This window comes from Lissotriton helveticus, chromosome 2_1 (assembly GCF_964261635.1).
Source record: "Lissotriton helveticus chromosome 2_1, aLisHel1.1, whole genome shotgun sequence".
Lineage (NCBI taxonomy): Eukaryota > Metazoa > Chordata > Amphibia > Caudata > Salamandridae > Lissotriton > Lissotriton helveticus.
Window position 1 is genome coordinate 2,114,305,518 of NC_136059.1, and position 23,705 is coordinate 2,114,329,222.

Here is a 23,705-nt window from a genome sequence, read left to right on the forward strand (position 1 = left end):
AACTAAATCGGTCTAATAATTTCTGGAGACCCGTGGGGGTTTTGGACATCAGGAGGGTGTCATCTGCGAAGAGGAGGGTCGGTGTTTTTTCCCCTGCCAGGACTGGGGCATCCGCAGAGTGCTCTCTCAAATGGGCTACTACCCCATTGATAAAGAGGGAGAACAATGTCGGAGCCATCACACAGCCCTGGCGGACCCCCCTGTTCACTGGCACCCTCCTCGTTAACTGACCTTGACTCCCCCACCGAATTCTAGCATAGTTGTCTTGATGGAGCCTAACAATAAACTCCAAAAGGTAACATAGGAACCCCATATCCAACAACACCTTCCAAAGCTTATCGCGAGGGATCACATCGAACGCCGTTTTTAAATCTATAAAGGCTAAATATAGGCTACCCTTTGCGATGGTCACAGATTTCCAGTATATTGCAAAGAACCTGAAAACCTGGTCCATCGTGCCCACATTTTGCCGGAAACCTGCCTGAAAATGAGTCAGAATATTATCTTCATCAAGCCACGCCCCTATTCTAGTGACAACGACCCTGCCAACTACTTTCTGGATTGTATTGATTAGACTTATTGGCCTGTAGTTGGCAGGGTCCTCCCTATCACCTTTCTTATATATGGCCACTACCTCGGCGCCCTTCCATGATTCAGGGACAGGATGTCCATGGAGGATCAGAATCATTAGGAGGGCAATAAAATCGGACCATAACTTAGGGTCATTCAAAAGTAGATCACCTGGTAACCCGTCCGGTCCTGCTGCTCTACCAGGTATTATTTTTGTAATAGCATAGTGCACTTCCCGGGCAGTGAAGGATTCTATATGTGTTTGGTTCTCTGTCCTAAATTCGATAGATGGCTCTGTTGTTTGCCCCGAATCTACTTCACCACAATACAGTTTTAAAAAATGGGAATACCACTGCAGATTCCAAAACATAGACGAATCTTTCATACTGGCAGTGTGCATAAGCTGCTTCCAGTGTTCTTCCTCCCAATCCCTCTTAGCTATTTTAATACTTGTGCTATAATCTTTTCTGGCTAACCTCACTGCTGTCACATCCTTCCTCTTAATGGAAGTAGCTATTGCCTTTCTCTTTTTCCTACATTCAGCTGTATACCAAGGTGTGCCATTCAAGGTTTTTTTTTTGGTTTTCATAAGCCCCCTATTCTCCCCCATAATAAAATACACACCAATTTTATCAATGAGGTTCTTATAGGAATCAGTTAGTTTAAAGCTTGGGTCGTTAACCAATGTAGACCTAGAGGATGTGAGTTCTCTAGTCTCTACTTGTACCAACTCTTTGATGCTAGACAGTTTGGCCTCTTCACACCTTTCCCTATCCCATTTTAATTTATGGTTGCAATTCAAAGGAATTACTTCTTTTTTGATCATTACCGGGGTACTCCTTACTTCAATCGCACTCCCCCAGTTAATTTTCATACAAAGTGGATTGTGATCACTATCCTGCGATTGTCTAACCTCAATATCTACTAGTTTGTCCCATGATCGAATATCAAGTAATATATCATCTATGCGTGACGGGCAACTTAGTCTATTATACGTCATTGCCCCTTTAGGGTCAGAAATGGTCCTTCCATTAAGCGCACGCAGATTATGTTCTAGTATTAGGGCGTTTATTTGTAATGCTCTAGCTGACCATTTCCTGATAGGTTCCAAGTTTAGAGGGGGGATATGGTGCTTCCAATCATCTGCGCTAAGACCAAAAAGGTCTTCATCAGCTAAGGGGTTCATATGTACAATTAAAATCTCCCCCTACTATAACATTAGACCTGATGGGAATGTCCACCAGTGTTTCATCCAGTAGTGCTAATGTTAATGAAGATTGAGCACCCGGAGAGCCTCTAGCATATACACAAAGCAGTTCCACTGTATTTCCCCCATTGGGGCCTTTAAGGGATATATATAATATATCTTCTGAGGATAATTTATGGACAGTAACCGCCCAATTCAGTGCCACACTAATCCATATATGGAGGCCACCTGAAGGGCGTCCTCTTCCTACCGTGGTTGCTGGGATAAAGTAAGTGACATATCCGCTTTTATGAAGTGGAATCATGCTCCATGTTTCTTGGAACATGCAGATATCAAAGGTGTTAATGAATTCATTCCATTCCGGAATGGCCAGGTTTTTATGAAGCCCTGCTATGTTCCATGAAAGGAGATTGATAACATTAGGATTTGGAACCATTCCCTTAAATGTTACATGGGAAGAAGATCCCTCATCTACTATGCTTACAATTTTTTCCCCTTTGTTGGTAGTTTCCTTCCTCGTCCCAAAGCTCTCTTCACTAATAATTGCCATCTCCTCCTTCTCTATGGTGCTTACAATGGGCTCGCTCTTATGCTCATTCCTCTGGGCATTATATGTATTTGGGAAATTAATTGTCTGATAACCCTTTCTTAGTCAGTCTATGTTGTTCAAGTCTGAATCTTCTTGGTATTTAGCTCTTGACCACCAAGGTGACTGTCTAATTTGTATATTGGAGTATCTGGGAGGGGATGTTCTATACTCCAGGGATACTAAATTCTCCGCTAGTGTCATGTCCCCTAGTTGTATTTCAATACAATCTGTGTCAGAACTTGACAGGGACAGTCTTTGGACTTTGGTCATATCTTCCCTTATAATTGATCTACACCCTCTTATATGGCGCAGCCAATGTATCGCTTTGTTGCAGATAGAATCCCTACTGTCATATGCTTTGGGGCTAAGTTTAGGCACCCCAGTCATATAAACAGTGGTGTTTGAGGGTCTGTGCGATTTTCTTTTTTTTGGGCATTAGACCATTTGTCCCCAGCGATTACTATTTTATTTGCTACTCTGAGATCGCTGGAAGGCCCTTTGCTCCCCTGGTGATTTTTTAGCAAGGGGCCTAGATGTTTCACTGCACCCGCATAAGAGCTGGGAATATCCCGCCCTACTGTCCCCCTATCTAATGATGCTTTGAAAAGCATTTTAGCTACAGACCCTTCTGGTAATTTGGGACCAATTGCTTGTCCTGCCTGCGTGTTGGGGGTTCTTACCAATTTGGAAGCGGTAACTGTTTGTGAGGCCTTTACAGCACCCGGCCGTCCTAAAGTTTTAAGGCCAGCTGCTAGTGCTACCCGGGCATTTGGATCTTTTGCCAATAAAGATGGCACTGGTGTTTGAGGGGCAGATGGGACATGATTACCACCCTGCTTTACTAGTCCCGTCAATAATTTCCTTATCAGTACTAATTCGTCTTCCAAGCAGGCCATTTTCTTTAAGAAAATACCTTTGAGATTCTTGCAGTTTAGACAATCTACTATACCATCTGGGTTCTCCACCTGGTCTCTTGGTCCTTGTTCTAGTACCTCCGATAATTCTCTTGATTCTCCTTCCAATATAGCGTATCTATTGGAGCAAACAATCCCCGTTTCACATGAAGCCTCCAACCCATCCCTGTCTAAAACCGCAATTGCTTTAAGCGGAATCTCTACCCCATTATTTGGAGTACATCTCTTTGGGGTATCTGTAATATTAGTTACAGTAGGGATTTTTGGGGCCTGATGGATTTCAACTTCTGGGTGGGTAGGCAGGCGTTTATTGTGAAAAATTGCCGGTATTACTTTACATCGTTTTTGTGCTACAGCCTCCTGCAAGGGGTCTATGTTCCTCCCCTCTTCACAATTCGGGCCCCCAATAGAATCTCCTCACATTCTTCCACAATCAATTCAATAATTGATAAGACACAGTTAGGAGCTGCATGTAATGATTTTTTAGCCTTTTTCCCTTTTTCCCATTTGCATGATCTGTGCCCCCTTCTATAGTCTTTCTTTTGCCCATTTCCTTTTTCAACCCATTAGGTTTGCATAAGATGTTGTCCTCGCTCCTTTCTGGAAAGCTGTTGGGATAAAATAGAAATAAAACAATATCCAGATATCCTTCCAACAGCTGACACAGTACCTCTTTGTTGGTTGGGCTCTGCTGCTCCACATCAAAGGGGGGTGGCCCTGCCCCTATCTGTCCCGGACTGTCACAGACTGTCCCGCCCTTGTCCCGGGCTTATCCCGGCGCCGCCCGCGCGCGGTCCCGCGACGCGGGAGGAGCAGCTTCCTCTTATGCGCCTCCGGGCGCGAAAGCAGGTGTTAGGTGGTGTACCGGTCCAGCAAGGGCTGCTGGGTGTTGTAGTTTTGCTCTCCCCGCTCGGCTACGCGATGACCAGAGCGGCAGCGGGGGAGAGCAGCGGTGTCTGCAGGGCCAGGTTGATTTGGCAAAAGGTGTCAGTGATTGCCCCCAAAGTCACAAGGAGCACCCGCTCCACCGAAGGAGCAGCTTTCTCCTATGCGCCTCCGGGCGCGAAAGCAGGTGTTAGGCGGCGTCCCGGTCCAGCAAGGGCTGCTGGGTGTTGTAGTTTAAAATATCATTATTTAAAGTATGTTAGGTATTTTATTGCTGTTAGCCTATCTGTTTTTAAATATTTTTAATATTTTGAACATACATTTTAATATTTTAAATATATATATATTAATTTCTATGTGCTTTTATGGCAAATATGAACTTTATTTGGTCTTCAAATCTTATTGAACTTAGTGAACTCTAGTGAAGTGGCATCAAAGGCCAGGACTCCTCAGTTTGCAGCACCACTGATGTTTTGTGTGAGTTGTCCAGTGTGTTCTTTACAAACCATATTGTCAATGTCGAGTGCATTCAAAGCGAATATTTAGGACAGGACCTCCTGCTTCACTTTCCTGTTGCTAGGGCAGGGTAAAAAGAGTATTAGGAACAAACTCCTCCAGCAACCTTATCCTTACCTCCAAGTTCATAAGTTTCACATCCTCACCTAAATGTATAGTCCAAAGAGTTATGTAAAATACATTATTTGTCATTGTGTTTGCATATTTTATCAACACTTCCAGAATCTCATCAAACATTGCTTGAAAACAGGTCTGCATGGACAACAATACTATTCCATTTAAAAGCATGTTCATTCAATACTCATTCATACGACATACTTCACACATCCCAGACACTTGTCAATGATCCCTAAACATGCTAAAATATTGTCTTGAAACTATAACAACATTGGTATTGTGCATTAATATAAAAACTTTCAGAATTTGAACACGTCACAATTTTTCTTAATCCTTCTTTTCCTTTATATCTATTTCCATGTAATGGCAGCAACTCAATTTTTTCACACTATTGTGGCTTAGATTAAATCTCTTCAAAGTGTGTTTCGGCGGGAAAATTAGTTCTTCAGGCATGCCGCAATTGTAGACCTCACTTCGCTTCCCACGTCTTGCCTACCCTAGACTTCGGTGGTATGTTAGTTTGAGTATAGTCTGTACAAAGTTCAGACAAGGCTGCCAAAAGAGGGTAAGGGAATGGGGTCCAGCAAGAGTTCTAGCTGAGAAGTTATTCAAGTGACGAAGAATCTGCGTTTCACAGTCTCTTTTTTTATTTGGGAACCACCACCCTCAAGATGGTTCACAAAGGTTCAGTTTGCACTCATTCAAATTACTTCTCTCATTCTAGCAGCGCCTGTATCATGACAGTGAAATCTGCCAGAGTGTACTCCATCAGTCAAAGAGACTTTGGAACACAGTTTCATCGGCCTTTAAGGCCCTCATAAGATTGCCGGGGATTTTGTTTCTAATGAAAATGCACTCAAAGCTTCATAATCCACTTTAATCACTTTATTGTAATCTAGGGCTGTAGGAACTTAATCCTCACAAACTATTAAAGTACATAACAAATGTATAGGAACCTTGGATAACCATTGTTCTCTTTACAAACAACTAATCTTTCATTGACAGTGTCATACACTTGTGTTTGTGTGAAGTGAGTTTTCGACTGATATTTCTTCCACATACTAATATATGTCAGCATTGATCACTACATATGCACAGTATGCTTAATTTGGCATTTCTGGGGACTTGGTGGTCTTGGTAAAGCAGTCATAGTATAGAAAGTTGCACAGAAACTAAATAGGGACCCTGAATATATATCGAATCAAATCTAAAGCTCTTTCTGTATTATTATTTAATCTGCAAAGAAAATACATTGAAAAGTACCTGTAAAGGAGTGAGGCAGGTAGTTTGGAAATGACTAAATTATAGCATTAGATCCTAAATGTGTTATTTAAACATCGAGCAAATAAACAGAAGAAACCGTAAGTTCAGGAAAAAAAATGTCGTTTTACATATTTTAAATAAAATCAATTAAAATAGGTATTGTTTACTTACAACTCTCCAGCTGCATTATGCATGTTTGCACATCCATTGGAAAGTTTTTGAGGTCCATCGGGCATGAAAGTGTCAGTGTCAATCTGTAAAATATAAGTGCACACAAAGTAATTACTTAAAAAATATTGTTTATTAAATAGTAGAGGACCATATGGACCGCATAGCTATGCAGCTTCATTCTTTTACTAGTTTGAATGTTAGGAAAACAGCACTGCACAAATTAAATAAGCCTTGCCCGGTTGTATGTCGGAACCAAATAGGCGTTAATCACGTCTGCCTTAATAACGAGGCCTGAACAACGAATGCATCTTTACAGCGCATTCCATTACCACGCAAGTCAATACAAAGACTTGGCTTGGGGAGAGCACAGGGGGAAACATCACTTACAACGCAACTTTTACCACGCAGTGCCTTTACATCTCAACTTTTACAACGCAAACCATTACAACGCATTGCGCTGGGGGGCGCTCTAGGATAGGGAATAGGTTAATTTACTATCCAATAACCTTCTCTACTATCCACGGGGACTGGAGTTGGAATAGTAAATTAAACTATTCACTATCCAGCGCCCAAAAGCACTATGCGTTGTAATGGTATGCGTTGTAAAAACCGCGTTGTAAAAGCATGCGATGTAAAAGCATGCGTTGTAATGTCGTACATCCAGCACAGGATTTGGAACAGTATAATTTACTATTCCAACTCCAATCTGTGCAACAGTAGAGAAAGTATTGAACGTAAAGTCCAACGTCAATTCAACAACGCTTTCCCCAAGGCAAGTTGTTGTAACAATTTGCGGGGTAAAGGAATGGTTTGTAAAGACGCATCTGTGGTTCGGAGTGCATTGTTAAGGCACAATGTGGTTCGAGCCACGGTTTAAAGGCCGTTATCTACAATGCACTATCGACTTACTGAACCGTATACTAATGGGGATCAATGACGTCAATGTGTATCATTGTGAAGTGCTCCTTCTAGAGCACCTCTGAACAGACATCCCTTTAACTTTGTAATCTTTATAACTGATATTTTAGTTTTTCATGTTTAACACAACTTGCATCAGAGTAATATAAGAAACGCTACAAAAGTTAAAACACACTGTCTACTTCAGCTTGATATGCTCTGGTTAAAACTGGTAGAACTTGAACTGCATATAGAATGTGCGAAAGGATGCGCACAGAGGGAAATTGAGAAAAATGTTGTCAGTGTCTTTCCTAAAATTGAAACTCTCTGGCATATAATTTATGACAGTCTTTATAGGTGCTCTTTTTAGGCTTAACTCTTCCACTGCTGTGGTGTTGTCCACCTTTGTATCGGAGCTTTCAAAAAAATCTGTATTTGGTTGTTTAAATACATGCACTTCTTTTTTGTACATCAATTTTCATGGACATTCAGGTCTATGTATTGGTGCAAACCCTTCATCAGTATCTCATTGCAGCATGCAGGTAAAATGAACAAGCACTGGTAAAGCATTATATCTGATGTTGACAGCCAGTCTATTAGCTTGGTCCACGATGATTAGCTTATGTACACATACACGTGAGCATATACAAGTGATTGTCCTTTATTGTTGCAGCAATACATTTTTACCAAAACAGTAAGCACGCCGCACATCCCAAGGCCAATGTCTTGATAGGTTTTTGAAAATGAAAACATTAGCAGGTCACTGCAGTGGTGTGCACAAGAATGGCCAATTTGGAATGGTGATAAAGTTAATTACCGAATGGCCACTGTTGTGTGTGCGCTTGCATGCCTTTACGCACACAAGCGCATGCAAGGGTGGCCTTTTGGAAAAAGTAAAACGTTCTGTTTAAAATACGGCCACTGCAAGCAGTGTGATGCAGTGCACTGCAGGGTGCTACAAGGGCCTGGTAACAGAGTCAGAGGAGCTGATGAGCCCTCATAAAACGTGAAATAATTCACAAGTATTTCTTTCAAAATGCCCACACTAGCCCCAATGTACTGATGGCTGAAAGAGACTACTTTGTCCATGGGATACATTATGCTTGGACACAGAGAAAAGGAGCCCATGACTAAAGTGGGCTTACCGACTGGGTAGCTTGCTAACTATAATGTGTGGAAGTCAAATGGGAACTGAACAGAACAACAGATAAAGAGGGCTGGCCATATGTTCACCTTGATAAATCTATTTTCAATAAATTGTTTTCCAAAAAAGCTCTTGACAAAATGTTAAAAAATTGTCTTCTTTATAAGAATTTCTCAAATTGACAAACATAAATCCTGAAACATTAATGAACATGTTTTTGTCTTGAATGTCTGAAGTTTGTTAATAGTCATTACATGAGGGTTTTTCTGGAGAATGTGGACTGTACATTCAACTAAATAATGACTAAACTGTCCACAACTATTGTTTTATCCTGCACTGTTCATTCTAAGAAGGATATCAAGAAAACATATAACAGTAGATATAAGAAGAATACAAAATATAGACATTTTATAATTCTGCAGGATGTATGGAATTTATTTGTGCAAGCCAGACCTCCTTTGACCTGACTGGCTGGTAGAACACACTGAACATGAAAATGACTTTTGCCAGACTATTAGCAAGTTTATTTCTTTTGATCATCATCTGTGTCCTTATGGGCCTCCAGAGTGTGAACAAATATCAGTTTTCTGTGATTTCCAGGTGTCCACAGGTGATAAAATAGGTACAGTGGATTTAGGAAATTGTGAAAGGGATTGAAAGTGAAATGCCTGTTTAGGGCACCTGTCGTATAATCACAATTATCAACTGTTCAGCGTGTAAATATATCATAACCATATATATTCTGTATCTTCACATCTTAGGTGTTTTATTACTACTAGCTAGGTGCCAGACTCCCCTGACCTTATTGACTGACCAGTACAACACGTCGATCATGACATTTTGGGACAAAGGAACTGTGATCCTGTGTAAAAGGAGCCACGCACTGTTTGGAGGTTTTCATTGCTGGGTGTCTGTGCCCCAATAAGGAGCCATATGCTGCGTAGGTTTTATTTAAATATTTTTTAGGCTAATGGTTTTTAGAAAGTGATTAATCCTTCACATTTAACCCCTACGGCTCTTATCCTATTGATTGCTATGGCTCAATTAGACCTGGCTCAATTGAAAACTTACAATTTTTAGAAAATGCTTCCCAACTGGATTTTCCTACTGTCTTTTGATCACTAGCACCTCTTTTCACTTTCAAGTCTTAGCTATGTAGTATCGCTTACTCCTAATACCCCTTTTCCGATGGCCTGTTCCTCCCACACACCTCCTCATTATCCTCCCTTACACTTCTTTTCTTGACGTTTGTATTGTTTCTTATTTTTACAACTTAATCAAGACCTTATTTTCCATGAGAATTGTTTTGCTTTCTGTAATTTGTTATTGCCTTACTCATTTGTTGTTTTTGATCCCATTTCACTGCATAACTCTTTACTTGTAATTAGTTCTACTGAGGTAATTGACCACTGTAATCTTCTTCACTTTTTGGTTATGGCCCTATACACTATCTCCTACTCTTACTACTCGTTTGCTTCCGGATTGTTATCTGGACTTACTTCTTCACCATCCCTCCTTCATTTTCTTGACATTGCTCTCTATTCTCTCTCCTGTTGATTTCTTACCTACATCCTAATACATTTACTCTCGATCTTTTTACTTCAACAAAAATAAGGCTCAATTTCCCATGATTATTCCTTTGCTTTCTGTAATACTTTTGTAATTATTGCCTTATGAGATATGCTTTTCGTATCACATTTTACTGCATAGCCTCTAAGATGTAGTTAGTTCTACTGATGTAATTAATCACTGTCATATTGTTTCACTTTTTAGCCTTGTTTTTACAAAGTTTTCCTACTCATCCTAATCCATTGTCTATTCCTTGTTCCCTGCACTATCATTGTCATTGTCCTTCCTTCTGTATCTTGATCCATGTCTCTTTTCTTACTCATGATAACTCGTCCTTAGATCCTCATACATTTCTTCTCTCTATTTCTACTTCATCAAAATTGGGGTCCTTATTTTCAGTGATGAATATTTTGCTTTCTGTATCATGCTTATACTTATTGATAAACTCTGTAGTTGTTACACTTTCACATCAGTCTTACGCTAGCTGCTTATTAGTAATTAGTTCTGCACTCGATGAAATTGCACCATTATGAATTATTCAAGTACCTACTCCTGTATTTCTCCTCATGCTTGTCTATTTTCCACTGTACAGGGTTAATTTACTTTCTATTTGCAATTCTGATTGTGTACCTATAAAGTGCCTGCGTGTGTAGGTATATATGTATTTGGCTATTTAACTGTACCCTTGTAACTTTGTTTTACTGTTAAGCACTCTAATTCCATTTGTCCTCGGTTGCCGTAAATAAAATCATATAAATACACACATACAAATAAATAAATGACTCTTGCCGGATGCTCAAGCAAAAGATAAGAAGCTAAACTTTGTAAAAAAAAATCAGGTGGCAAAACTTTTAGAGGCAAAATGTTGACATTACCCACACATCCTATCGCAAAATCATGAAACACAATTCACTAATTCAGTAGATAGCATACTTAAAAAAAACCTGCTATACATTACCATATGAGTAAGACTTTCGGTCCACCTACCAAATTGCCAAAAACTCTACAAGAAAGCACTTAAACTTAGCTCTAGAAATTACAAAATGTGTGCCCTCAAAGACAGCCTGCTTCGGAAACAGCACTTCGGTTCATATTCCAAACACTGGAGAGTCCTGCCACAATAACCCTGCACAATCCACTCTGTTCAGCTATTCATACTATATTTCCCGATAAGGAGAACTTGCAAAAATGTATTGCCATCAATGCAGAGCAAAATGTGATGCCCCATCACTGTCCATCCTTTTTTTGTTGTTGTTGGAGTTCTATATAGCACTAGCTCGACCTGAAGGTATCAGAGCACTTTATACGAGCACCAGTTGCGTCACAGACAGACACATTTGTTTGCGAGGCACGGGGAGATAAACAGCCAGATTCATGAAGCTAAATTGTGATCGCAATAGCTGCGAAAAAGCAATTGCGATCGCAATTCTAAAAAAAGGTATTCAAGAAAAAAATGTGCGAATTCGCTAAGACATAATTGCGAATTCGCAATAGAATTTGCAGAATCCCGGTAGTAGCCCAATAGCGAATCAGGAAATGCGAGAAACCACGGATTCTGCGAATAAGTATGCAAAATCGCAATACAATCGCAATCGCAATTCAAGAAAAATCGCAATTTGCAAAAAACCCAAAAACCGCTGTTTGCGAGGCGCAATTTAAGGACAACCCAAAGCAGGTGGTAACCATCAAAGTAAAAAAAAAACATGTTTGAAAAACCGTTTCCCAATCAGCAACAGGTGCTGGCCTGACCAAACACACTTAAGGAGATGCAGCTGCAGCATTAGGACTCTCACAATGCCAGGACTGTACATGGTGGTCAGGCGGCGAAGGCTACAGCGAGCTGCACGGAACAGACGCAGGATCCAGGAGAGGATATTCCGCCAGCGGGTCACCCTGCTGGGCCAAACCAGAGAGCAAATATACGCTAAGTACCGCCTGAATGGGCCAATGATCATCAAGCTAATCCAGGACCTGGACCCCCTGATGCAGCACCCAACAAGGCGGACCAATGCCGTGCCCACACATGTCCAGGTATTGTGCAGCCTGCACCTTCTGGCCTCCGGAAGCTTCCAGGGGATAGTTGCCGCTGCTGGGGGGATATCCCAGCCCACCATGTCCCGCTGCCTAAGGAGTTTCCTAAATGCAATGCTGACCCAGCTACACCAGCACATAAAATTCCCCACCAGCCAACAGGACTTGGATGAGACCAAGCATCAATTCTACAATGTAGCGCAATTTCCACATGTGATAGGATGCATTGACTGTACCCACATCCACATCTGCCCACCAGCACAAATGGAATACATGTACCGCAACCGCAAGTCCTACCACTCCCTCAACATCCAGATGGTGTGCAATGCCAAGACATACATCACGGACATAGTGGCACAGTACCCGGGGAGCACACATGACTCCTTCATATTCCGGCACTGCGGCCTCCACACACGACTGGCCAGGGGAGACTTTGGTGAAGGACACCTACTTGGTAAGTACACTTGCCCCACAATGTTACACTGTGATGAACTAGCTGCGCTGCACAGGCACTCACCCTCTGCTCCTCTCATTCAGGTGACAGTGGCTACTTTCTCCGTGAATACCTCCTCACCCCATACCTCAACCCTGCTACACCACAGCAACGGCGTTACAATGTAGCACACATACGCACAAGGAATTGCATTGAGAGGACATTTGGGCTACTGAAGAGCAGATTCTGCATACTTCACAAGACTGGTGGGGCCATGTACTACAGTCCTGATGTCTGCTGCCGCATTGTGGCTGTGTGTGCAATACTACACAACATTGCTACCAAGCGCCGGATTCCTGTAGAGATATCTGGCAGTGAGTCGGAAGGGGGCGACCGGCCACCTGCACATGCGCGTCATGCACGTGGGGAACATCCAGCTGAAGGACACAGACGGCGCAACCACATCACAATGAACTGTTTCTAGTGCACCCACTCCCCTCACCCAACACTTCACAAATGCATGACAATGGAAATAATAACAGGAGTCCGATGTTCAATGCTTGAATAAATATTATTGTTGATAGCACAATAATATGGAATAATTGTTATGATTTACATGTGAGGAGTATTGCGCCACACTGCTCAATGCTTTAGACACGACATGCTTATGTCAGCAGCATGTCCCTGCCCTTGGATTGAAATGTCATGTGCGACTCCGGCGCGCAGCACCTAGTCGCCTCTCAGGCTACTCCTCCCGCAGGGCACGTGATCCCACACTGGGCCTGCTGCTGCGGCGTAGGACACCGACCTGTGTTGCAGACAGGCTGCTGACACTCGATGTCCCCTCGCTTGTGTCATCCCCACCAGCATTGGCTGGGCCAGTTGGTTGTAGGGCCAGGACAGCACTGGTCACATGCTCAAGTACACATGCCACGTCCTCGCTGCATTGTACCATCTGCAGCTGCATTGCCAGACACCGACGGGACAGCTGGGAGGTGGCATTTCCTATTACGTAGTTGGAACGCGTGTAGGCCGAGAGGTGCGTGAGTAGCTGGCGGTGGCGGCGGCGGGCGATGTTGCGCTGGCTGATGATGGCCGCAGTGTTTGCCTCCATGGCAGTTGTCATCCGGTCAATTCGATCAGACACATTGGCAACATTTCTGCCTATGTTGTGGAGCTGCAGTTGTATGTCACCTTGGCGTCGTGCCTGCAATTGATGCACGCGCAGCATGCGGCACTCAATACTGAGCCCTGGCATACGCACAGCCATCGCCCTCCTGCCGGTGCGTGCTGTACTCTGCTGCGGCTCCCTGACATGCCTGCTGTGCTGGCTGCCCACAGTGGGTGTGCGCTGTGTCGCAGGTCTAGCAGCACCTGATGTTGATGGTGCCACTGGGATGGGTCTTGCAGCTGGTACTGGTGCTGTGCCTGATGGAGCTGGCGTTGCTGGGGGTGGTCTGCATGGTGGCACTGGTGCTGTGCCTGATGTAGCTGGCGTTGCTGGTGGTGGTCTGCATGGTGGCACTTGTGCTTGGCCAGATGGAGCTGGTTGTGTGGATGTTTGCTCCTCCTCACCCTCAGGCTCCTCTGGTGCCTCATCTATCTGCAGCCTCTCGCTGTCACTGCTGGTGTAATCTGCGCCACCTGTGATGGGAAGTGGACGCAGATTAATTGCATGTATCTTTGACATGTGCAGTTGGTACATGCATGCTGGCTACCATTCCCTGACTGGCTGTTGCATTGCGGACATTGGGACATGTCTGGCTGCATTGGAGTTTTTGTAAGTTGTGGGCAGACTACATGTCCCACAATGCAATAGGGCATGTTCTGATGTGCATGGGCTGCATGACTGGGGTTGATCATGGGAGGCTATAGGGTCATGGCCATTGTTAGGGGACAGGGTCGCAGTCGCATGCCACTTACCTTGGCTGTCTTGGGTTGGGTCGGGATGAGTCCAGAGGGATAACCCCAACACATGCCTCAAGCTGCAGTGTGTCCTCCATACGATCCTCCAAGGGGGTGTTGGGAGGGACTGTTGGATCTCCCCCTCCAGTGACAAGGCTCTCACCCAGCCTCTCAGCCACCCTCTCCTTGGCACGACCTCGGAGGTCGTACCACCTCTTTTTGAGGTCGTCTATGGAACTCTGTGTTACTCCCACTGCGTTGACTCTGGCGTGGATGCGCAGCCACAGTCGCCGTTTCTCGGCCTCAGGCACCCTCCTGGAGTCCTTGCCAAAAAGTTTGTTGTGGTCATGGCAGACTCCATCGATTAGATGCTCCAGCTCCTGCTCAGAAAATTTTATCTTGCGCTTGCGCCCGGTGTCACTGGGCCCTGCTGCTGCATCCTGTGGCATAGCTGCAGTCTGCAATATCCAAAATATCCAAGTCTGGAGGTGTTTTGAGAGGAGCTCTGTGTGGTGCTGCTTCAATCTCTGCCTCAGTATTCTCAATGGGGGAGGGAACTGCCTGCTTCCTGGTTGTGATGTCATCACTGTGCTCGAAATGCGACTTCCCGTTTTTGAGATCTCGCTATTAGCGAGATCGCAATTCCTCGCTAATTGCGAGATCGCTATTCCTACGGATTTAACGATTTTTCTGCGAATTTGAAAAATCGCTATCGCCTTTTGCGGACGGTTGCGATTCGCTTTCTTTTCTCGCAGTTTTTGATGAATCCCATTCTGCGATTTCTGAATAGCGATTCGGTATTAATCGCTATTTAGAAATCGCAGATTTCGGTTTTCATGAATCTGGCTGTAAGTGATTTGTTAAGAATCACAGGATGTTGAGTGTCCCTGCCACGCCTCGAGCCCGGGTTCCCTGCATTGAGTTTGACTGTTTTAGCCATTAGGAAGATGCAGATTTCCTAACCCCTTTGCCCCAAACACTTCATCCAAGATACAATTACTGGTGTTCCACATAATTATTGTGTCATCCAATTTAATTCCACCTGTTTTAATTCTTTTTCTTTTAAGAGACAATTGCACCTACATTGTAATTATATACTGGTATGCATTAATTCTTTTATGTATTTAATAAAGATGCCAGAGTATTTAAAAAAGAAATGATGTACGTAGCCACAGTTACATAGTAAATAATCAGTTATTTCTTATCATGTGAACATTTAGAGGAGATAATAGAGTTATTGGGTGGTAGTTTTTTGACATGACAGTAAAAACAATTATTTCATTTGTGCATGGTCAAAAGTGTCAGATTTAGGGGCCCATCACGATGTCAGTCGGAGTTTCCTCCGACAGCCTCCATGGCGCCACCTGCCAGTCAGCGTTCCTGATCACCTAATTATGATGTGACCTAAGGTTGGAGGCTTTACGACCTACAGCGTAATCGGCCCCTTAGTGTCAAAATGAGGTTGACGAGGGGTTAAAAAATAGAGGGGCATATTACCAAGCAATAGCGATAATTATCGATATTGCTTGGTTCGAGACAAAAATTTACCGCTGAGCTGCGGCGATTTCTATCGCAAATAAACCTTGGTATTACCAAGGTTTATTGCAAATGCGATAAAAATCGGCCACAATGCATGAATATCGCTGAAAAGTCAGCGATATTCATGCATTACCGAGCTAATGCTCTTAGCCATGTTATCCACCTCCCATTTGATAACATGGCTAAGAACTGCTCAGGGCAGGTGTTAGCTTTTGGAGATATTCGCGCTTAGCGCGAATATCTCCATAAGTTGGTAATAGGAGATAGCGATGTTAGCGACTGTTTCCAGTCGCTAACATCTTGGCACGCCCACTTGGCATGTCATTAGCGATAAATATCACTGACATGCAAAGTGGGGCCCAAGATGGTTGCTATCTCCTACTAGCTGTCGCTAACTGGTGTTAGCGACAGCTAGGTAATAGGGAGATAATTTTATCTCCGCTTTCTTGGCTTTTAAAGCCAAAAAAGCGGAGATAAACCCCCTTGATAATATGCCCCAGAATTCTCTAATATGGGATGCTCTGCGAATAGAGTCTTGAAGGTAATTTGCATGGAGGGATAGCTTATTACAGCCAGAAGAGAGTTCCAGTGCAGAAGCATCAGGTAATAGAAGACCTTAAATACTTAAAAACTGAGGACATGGCTTAAGAGGGGCGAATAACTGCACTTTGTATCTCGAGAATGATACAACTGTAGAACTGAGGTGAATTGTTGGTTACTTATACTACGTTGTGCATTATAGGATGTATGGGGAAGGGAGAGTGCATCTCAGTTAAGCATTGCAATGGGTCATAGGTATCAGTGGGACAGCAGGTGTAATGGCACAAGGTCCCACGGTTGCAAGGGGCCGAGTGCATTTAATTAATGAGGATAGGGCTTTTTATCTTCATTTGAATTAGGATAATGGTTATAGACTGCTTCTAAGTGCAATAATGGTTGATAAAAGTTATTGGCCTGAGCCATAGGTGAGGACCTGTAAGGAGGGTGAAAGCCTTTAATTACCAGTATAGCCTCAGGCAGAAGAGCTATGACGGTATAACAATATGCCATGCACTGGGGGCAAAATGTTATGAATAATAAAAGGGAGAAACAGACAAATATTGGAATGTTAGAGCACAAGGTCCGTACCTGATGTCCTCATCTATGACTGAGGAGGGAATTTTTGAATGAGATGATCTTTTATTCCTTTCTGAACTACAACTTGGAAACATTTAAACACATTTAAAATGAGATGTGTTTCCTGTTCTTGGCACATATCAGGAAAAAATACATTATACCATTCAACTTCACTAGGGTGGCTGGTGCAAAGCCATTCCTCTTATGGTACTACTCTGTTGGGCTGGTGGAGGAAACTTTGAGGAAGCATTCAATCAATGGAGCCGATGGAAGCTCCCTCGTCAGAATGCTTGGGAACTGCCTGTCTCTAAACGAGGCAGGGGCACTGAGAGTTTGGCGGACAGGGTATTCCATCGTTTTTTAGATGGACTAACCTGTCTGTCAAACTCTAAATCAGTCCTTAAGTCTGTTCCTATTTAAGAATTGTGCGTAAGTCCACGAAAGAAGAAACAATAATGTCCTTATAATACAGTTGATGAGGTCATGCAGAAAGAAACAATGATCTACACTCCTGCAAATCTGTTTTTGCTTTTGAAAGTCATACATTAAAACACATTTATTAAATTGCTTGAACGTCACAGCCGGCAAACTAACTAGGGGATAAGTAGCCGCCACTAATTCAAACTGGTATAACAATATTGTTTAGCAAAATAAATCAAATTGGCAGGCCCAAAGAACAGAAAGCAAAAGGAGTTTCATATAATGGGAGATGTCTCCAGGACCATATCTGCAACAGGTCTTGCTAGTAACCATGGAAGACAAAACAGTACCCACCTCTGCTTTGGAGAATTGTTTTAAAGTTGAATATTTGCTGGGGAAAGCTGTCAGATGAAAAAGCAGAGTCGAAGTGATGTTATAAAGGGCCTTACATGTAGAACACGACTCACGTCTTGCTGCATGTTGGTGAAAACTGTTTCTTCAAGTGGCAAATTCACATCCATCAAATTCCAACACAGTAATAGTGTGGCTCATACTGCAACAATATTTATATTTATATTTCTGATTCTAAGACTCAATCTAAAATGAGATTCAAGTCTCAGGCTATTTGAGGTTTGGATCTTCAGGATGCAAATACACTTCCTTGCTTCATCTATTTGTAGTCAGCAAGACCTCAGTCAATCAAAAATTCTGTTATTTGAATCTGGCCTTAATTCCTCTTAGTATGGTTGGCAATTTTGAGACACTGATGTGCACAATTTGCTTGAAATTGACCAAATTGCTGTTGTTCTCTAGATTATCATTTAGGGTTGCCAGCCTACACGTTCCTGTTAGGATACAGGTTTAGGAGTATGGCTCGAAATCCCTTGACTCCATAGTGTGTGAGGCTAGATATTACAGACATTTTCCCTGAGATTTAGCCAATGTCAGTGTAAGTAGGTGAAGAATACCTGATTACATTTGAAAACTAGTGTGTTCCTGTGGTCTCTCCTAGTGTTCGGGGAGTTATAAAAACATAACATATTCTGTGGTCCTAAGTTCGCACTCAAGGCACTAAAGTCACTGCTAATGATTGCAACCAGATTTACAATCAGCCGAGTGCCATATCCGAGTTATGGGGTGGCAAACTAGGCATTCTCACCTACACCGTGTTCTTTCTTTTGATTGAAAAGGCATCAGTATTGCACAAATTAACATCAACTACAAGGAACTCTAAAAACATCTTACTAGAGCCTTTCTAGCAATTCATCTCATGAGACTCTTGTGTGTTATTTTTTTATTTGACCGTGTATAAAACTGCACATAAGAAAAATAGCAGCTTTCCAGTTTTTCACCATTTTTGGGCGAATTGCATACACAGTGTCAGATTTTCTTACTGCGCTGCACCAAAGTCCATGGAAGGTAACACAAAGGGGCCCATTACGATGGCAAGCGGACTTTGTCCGCCTGCCACCGTAACGGTAAATGGGACTGACCACCAGAGGTGCCTGCCACCTTGTGTATGCCAATGTAGGGGGTACCTTAGGTACCCCTCAAGTGCAGCCTCCAACCCTCCACCCCCCTGGGTCCCGCAATAGCCCCCCAAAGTGATCACTGCATGCCTTTCCATAGAGGAGTCTCCGCAATGGAAGGGCCTCTAAAAATGCCCATCCTAATATGGATGGCGATGCCTGCAAGGCACCGTCCCATATTGAGGGCCTTTTCTGCCCGGCGGAAAAGCGGTGGACGGTCTTCCTGTCCTCCACGGTGCCTCTCGCCATTCTAATTTGGCGGGGTGAAACAGGAGCATCTTGCGAGTGGATCGCCACCGCATGGCCGGCAGTGGCCACCACCTTCCCGGTGGTAGCGATCTGCCCGATATGCTAATAGGCCCCAAAGCTGTGATAACGTATTAACTTTTTAGTCCAACACTTTTTTGTGTGCTCAAAAGTTGCTCTTAAAGTGGAGCAAATATTACTTTGCTCTGCTTTGTGCTACTGTGCACTACTTTCATCAAGGGAGCATTCCATGTATGGAACTTGGGCTTTCTAGTGGTACCACTGAAAGATTTTGATGTAAAGCAAGCTCTGCAATGATAGTCAGACCTAGTGTTCTTGTCAAGAAATTATGCCTTCTTGATACAGCATTCAATTAATTGATTACGAGAAAAGTAGAAGCTTTACATCCTGTATAAGCAAGGACCTCCACTTCTGTCTGTCTTGGGCAAGTTTCTATTAAGATCCAAAATCCAAAATTCAAATCTAGTCTTGCCCTTGGCACTCAGAATTTCTGTCATCCTGTCAGGAGTATCCTTGCAGCTTTGACTATTGCAATCATGCACGTCTGATGCAGAGAATCTGGAAGTCCTTTGTGCCCAGAAGATTCAGTTGTGTTTCCGTAACAAATGCTTTTTATGGAACAAGGTTGTCAGCCTTGTGCCCAACTCCCAACCAGGCGGACCAGTGTATTGCACTTTGTCTGGAATCTACCCTTTGACCTCGCTGTCTTGGGTGACCTTGCCAGGAGACTAAGCTCTCGCCAACTTGGCTCTCCAGGTCCACAAGCCTCTTGACCACTGCAAGGTGGCATCCTCAAAGGAGGTTTTCATACTTCAGGCTAGGATAAATATATCAAGATCATCTGTTATTTATCAAAAATCTAATTCAATAGTAAATGTAGCCCAAAATATAAGTGGCTGGAACTTTCTAGAGTACTACAGTGATGTAGTGTCAATAAGTTTTTGAAGCTGCTCTGCTCACAGTCAACCTGTTTGGTTAAGAGCAAGCTAGGGTTTGGCATCAGAACCAGCTAGGTTGTGTTTTTTAGAGGGTGGTCCCTAATCTAAATACGACAGTCTGATCCCCCAACAATGCAACTGGGTTTTTACAAGTTCTAAAAATACTCTGAGACCAAGGTTTCCTAGGATATTTTACCAAAAAACAACACGAAATCCTAAAAAAAAAGAAATGTGATTATGGCATAATACTGTCCTATGATTCCACTATGGGGTTGACATCAATTGCTGACTAGTGTGTCCTATAAAAAAACTTCCCACCATAGACAGAGTACACCTCAACTTGGGAACAACTGATTCAAAAAAGGGAGTCTATTATGTTCCTTGAGAAGGACTGGGGATAAACCTCCTTCTCCTTGTACCCTTGGTTTAGCTGTTGTCTCACAGTTCTCAATGGATGGCCTCTAATAGACTCAGACCAATAAAACCTAATGAAACTGTTTTTCAGCTGACCACTTGATGTGGACTGAAATGTACTTGATCCCTAGTTAAAGTAAGTAGTTGAGATTGTCTCCTACTGTTGAACCATGGATTGGTCACTGGAAGGCTGTCTAAATTGTTTGGTAGCCATGGGATTGAGCAGGCATAGCAGTTGGAAGAAATTTAGACTCTTGACTGTAGAAGGAAGCAAAGTCAGAGACATCTAATTCCTTGACATATGGCCAAGAGATCATGAAGGGAACTACAAACATTTTTCTAAATAAACTGACAACTAAAATCTTTAAATGTGCATTCCATTTTCCGAATCCAGCATCACCGGCATAAGTCCGCTGGGATTTGGCTTATTTGACCACCATGGCATAGAGGCTGGGGCGTTCATAAAGTTTTGCAATAGGCTGTGTCAAGCCCGGGAAGACTCACTGGAGGCCAGACTCTGGAAAGAAATCCAGAAAAGTCATGCCAGCCATAAATATTGGCTCCACCTGGAGCACAGCTTACAATTACTTGGCATTAAGGATTTTTGGGGAACAAACCCCCCCAGTCTGCATTAAAGCTAGCTATCAAGAAAAGTGCCAGGTTGTGGTCCTTTCATTCAGAAAGGGCAACGCTGTCAAAAAAGAAACACGCCTGGGCAGTAATCACTAACTTTAACCCAGGAGTAGAATCCCTTCATCTATCAAGACAATGGCACTTTACATGAAACGAAAGTTCCTGGTACTGAGGTTGGGTGAATGGCCTTTTTTGAAAAATCTTCCAGAATGGCGCGGAAAGACAGCCACACCCAATGAAGGCTGTGTGGTTACCACACCGAGGGGTTCGAACACTTAGTCTGCTTATGTCCAACAATGCTTACCTCTAGAAGCTTAATATTGCGAGAAGAATGGATAAGACTTGGAATTTGATCTTGCCGCCAAGCCATAATAGCAGCCTTCAACCCGGATAACATAAAGCTGAATATCGGGTTAACAAAATTTGTAACTAAAGCACTAAGCCAGTTGGAAGTTATCAGGGGCGCCACCCCTGTCCCGTTAGAGCTGAGGGAAACTTCATTATTGGACACACCAACGCCTTGTCGGCTATTAACAAAATGTTGATTCGTACCTGGTCCGGGACACTTATAACACCAGTTAAGAAGCTAAGTAGAGTTTTAACCAAAATATTATTCCAACAATTTTAAAAAACGTATCATTTCATGAACACTATGCATGCTTTTATATTGTAAGGTTTTTAATTTACCAACAATAAAGTTTTTTACACAGAGAGGCTTGTTTCCTCTTGAGACTGGTAGCTGAAGTCCTTTGGAAGAACACCGGGAAGACTGAAGGCATTTGATGGGAACCAGCCTGGAAAGTGCTGACACTGTCCAGTCCTCCTGACCTCTTTGAGGACGAAAAACGCAGATTACGCATTATGAAAAGGCGTCATGAAAAGAGAAGACCGGTGTGTTGGTTTTCTGCATTAGTACTGTTTAAAGTTCATACCTATAACTCAGGATTTGTCTCAGTTAATTTATGAATTACAGTTAGCGCAAAGTGGAAACAGTGAGCAGTGATCGCCTCTGGTTCCAAGCTGCACTCTCTGAAGTACATCTAGTAACTTGAGTTTTTTATCTGATATAAAAACTTTAGAAATTGCAAACATATAGGAATAGATGCTTGTTTAAAAGTGGCTTCAAGTGGGCAGTTTTGGTAATGCACATACACTAGTAATTACTTGGAAAGCATCATTTTATCCATAGACTTTTTTCAATGTATCTCTCTAGTTCTCTTCATCCACTATTGACAATTATTTTAATATTTTGTTTATTACCTTTTCACATTTTCACTAAATTGGTTTGAGAATGATGTTAATTTTTGTAATGACAATAACATTGCTTGTTGCTGCTTAATAGTTTACATATTTCTCTGGTGAAAAGCCTGCTGCTTATGCTACAGCCATCTGGGGTTCAGCATAGGTTTTCTCATTGAAACTCTTTTTTGACAACGCAGAGTCCTAAATCACCTTTACAATTATCAATCCTGGAAAAATTCTGGATCATATATTAAACAGCACTGTACTTTATAGATCCAGAGTCAATCTCTCCCTCCTAATATTAAATTATTGTTAGATCAGTGAGCAACCCATGGGCACAAGACCCTGAAAAATTATCTATAGTTGTGATAAAATGTGATAAATGTGATAAAAGATCAGTCTTTTGCTCACCCACGCAGCACTGATACAGGTTGATTTTGCCATGGTACTCTCACACTTAGATTATGCCAACTCAATCTACCTAGGCATGCCACTGTTCTTAATCAAACGGCTGCAGATGGTCCAGAACCAAGCAGCAAGACTGATCCACCAGCGACCCAGATGGCAATCTGCCATACCTCTTCTAAAAATACTCCACTGGCTCCCCATGTCTCATCGCACGGCCTTCAAGACAAGTTGCCTAATCTTTAAGTCTCTATCCTGTCGGAGCCCGAAATTTATCAACTGCCTACTATCATGGTATACTCCCTCCTGCAACCTGCGTTCAGCTCACCTTCAGCTACAAACCTCCCCTGCCTTCAAGTTAAAACATCAGGGAGGATGTACGTTTGCATCCTTGGCCCCTAAATTGTAGAATTCTGTTCCACTGGAGATTCGGTCATGTAATAATCTTCTAAGTTTCAGGAAAATGCTCAAGACATGGCTGTTTATGCAGGCCCATGAATAACTTCACCCAATGGCCCGACAAACTCTAAAGCTAGCGTCATGAAACCTCCTGGTGTACGTGCGCTGTATAAGTATTCTATAACATAACATGACATAACATAACATTAGCTGGGAGGCAATACTTGTTCCCCTTTATAAATACTATCTTCAGATCTTAACCCAATCTCCTGGAGGGGCAGCATATTAATGCTGATACATAAAAACTGCCTCAAAAATATCTTCTGGTTTTATATGGCCTCGGGATAGAGATATAGGAAATTTCACTTCCCTCGTTGTAGTAAAGTCCCTGCCAAAATCAACGTTGATGCTATGAGCACTGTTGAGTTAAGATCTACAATAATTTTGCATATTTAGAACCCCCAATGCCTCTTCTAGGATTCCCAGGTGGTGGGGAGGGAGGTCACGTAACTAAACACAGAGCCTTTATCAAAGATGTTTTATATGCTCTGGTGATGGAGAAATTTCACATTTTAGTTTCCCCATTGTAGAT

At 42.7% G+C, this 23,705-nt stretch overlaps 1 protein-coding gene across 1 annotated transcript in view; it reads right to left on the reverse strand.

Moving 5' to 3' along the window:
• The window catches only part of GLRA3 (glycine receptor alpha 3), a 623,921-nt gene that overhangs the window by 237,829 nt on the left and 362,387 nt on the right, over positions 1-23,705 (reverse strand). The window contains exon 4 of the mRNA XM_078677681.1: positions 6,233-6,315. Within this exon, the coding sequence (XP_078533807.1) occupies positions 6,233-6,315 (83 nt within the window). The remainder of the gene's footprint in view (positions 1-6,232; positions 6,316-23,705) is intronic.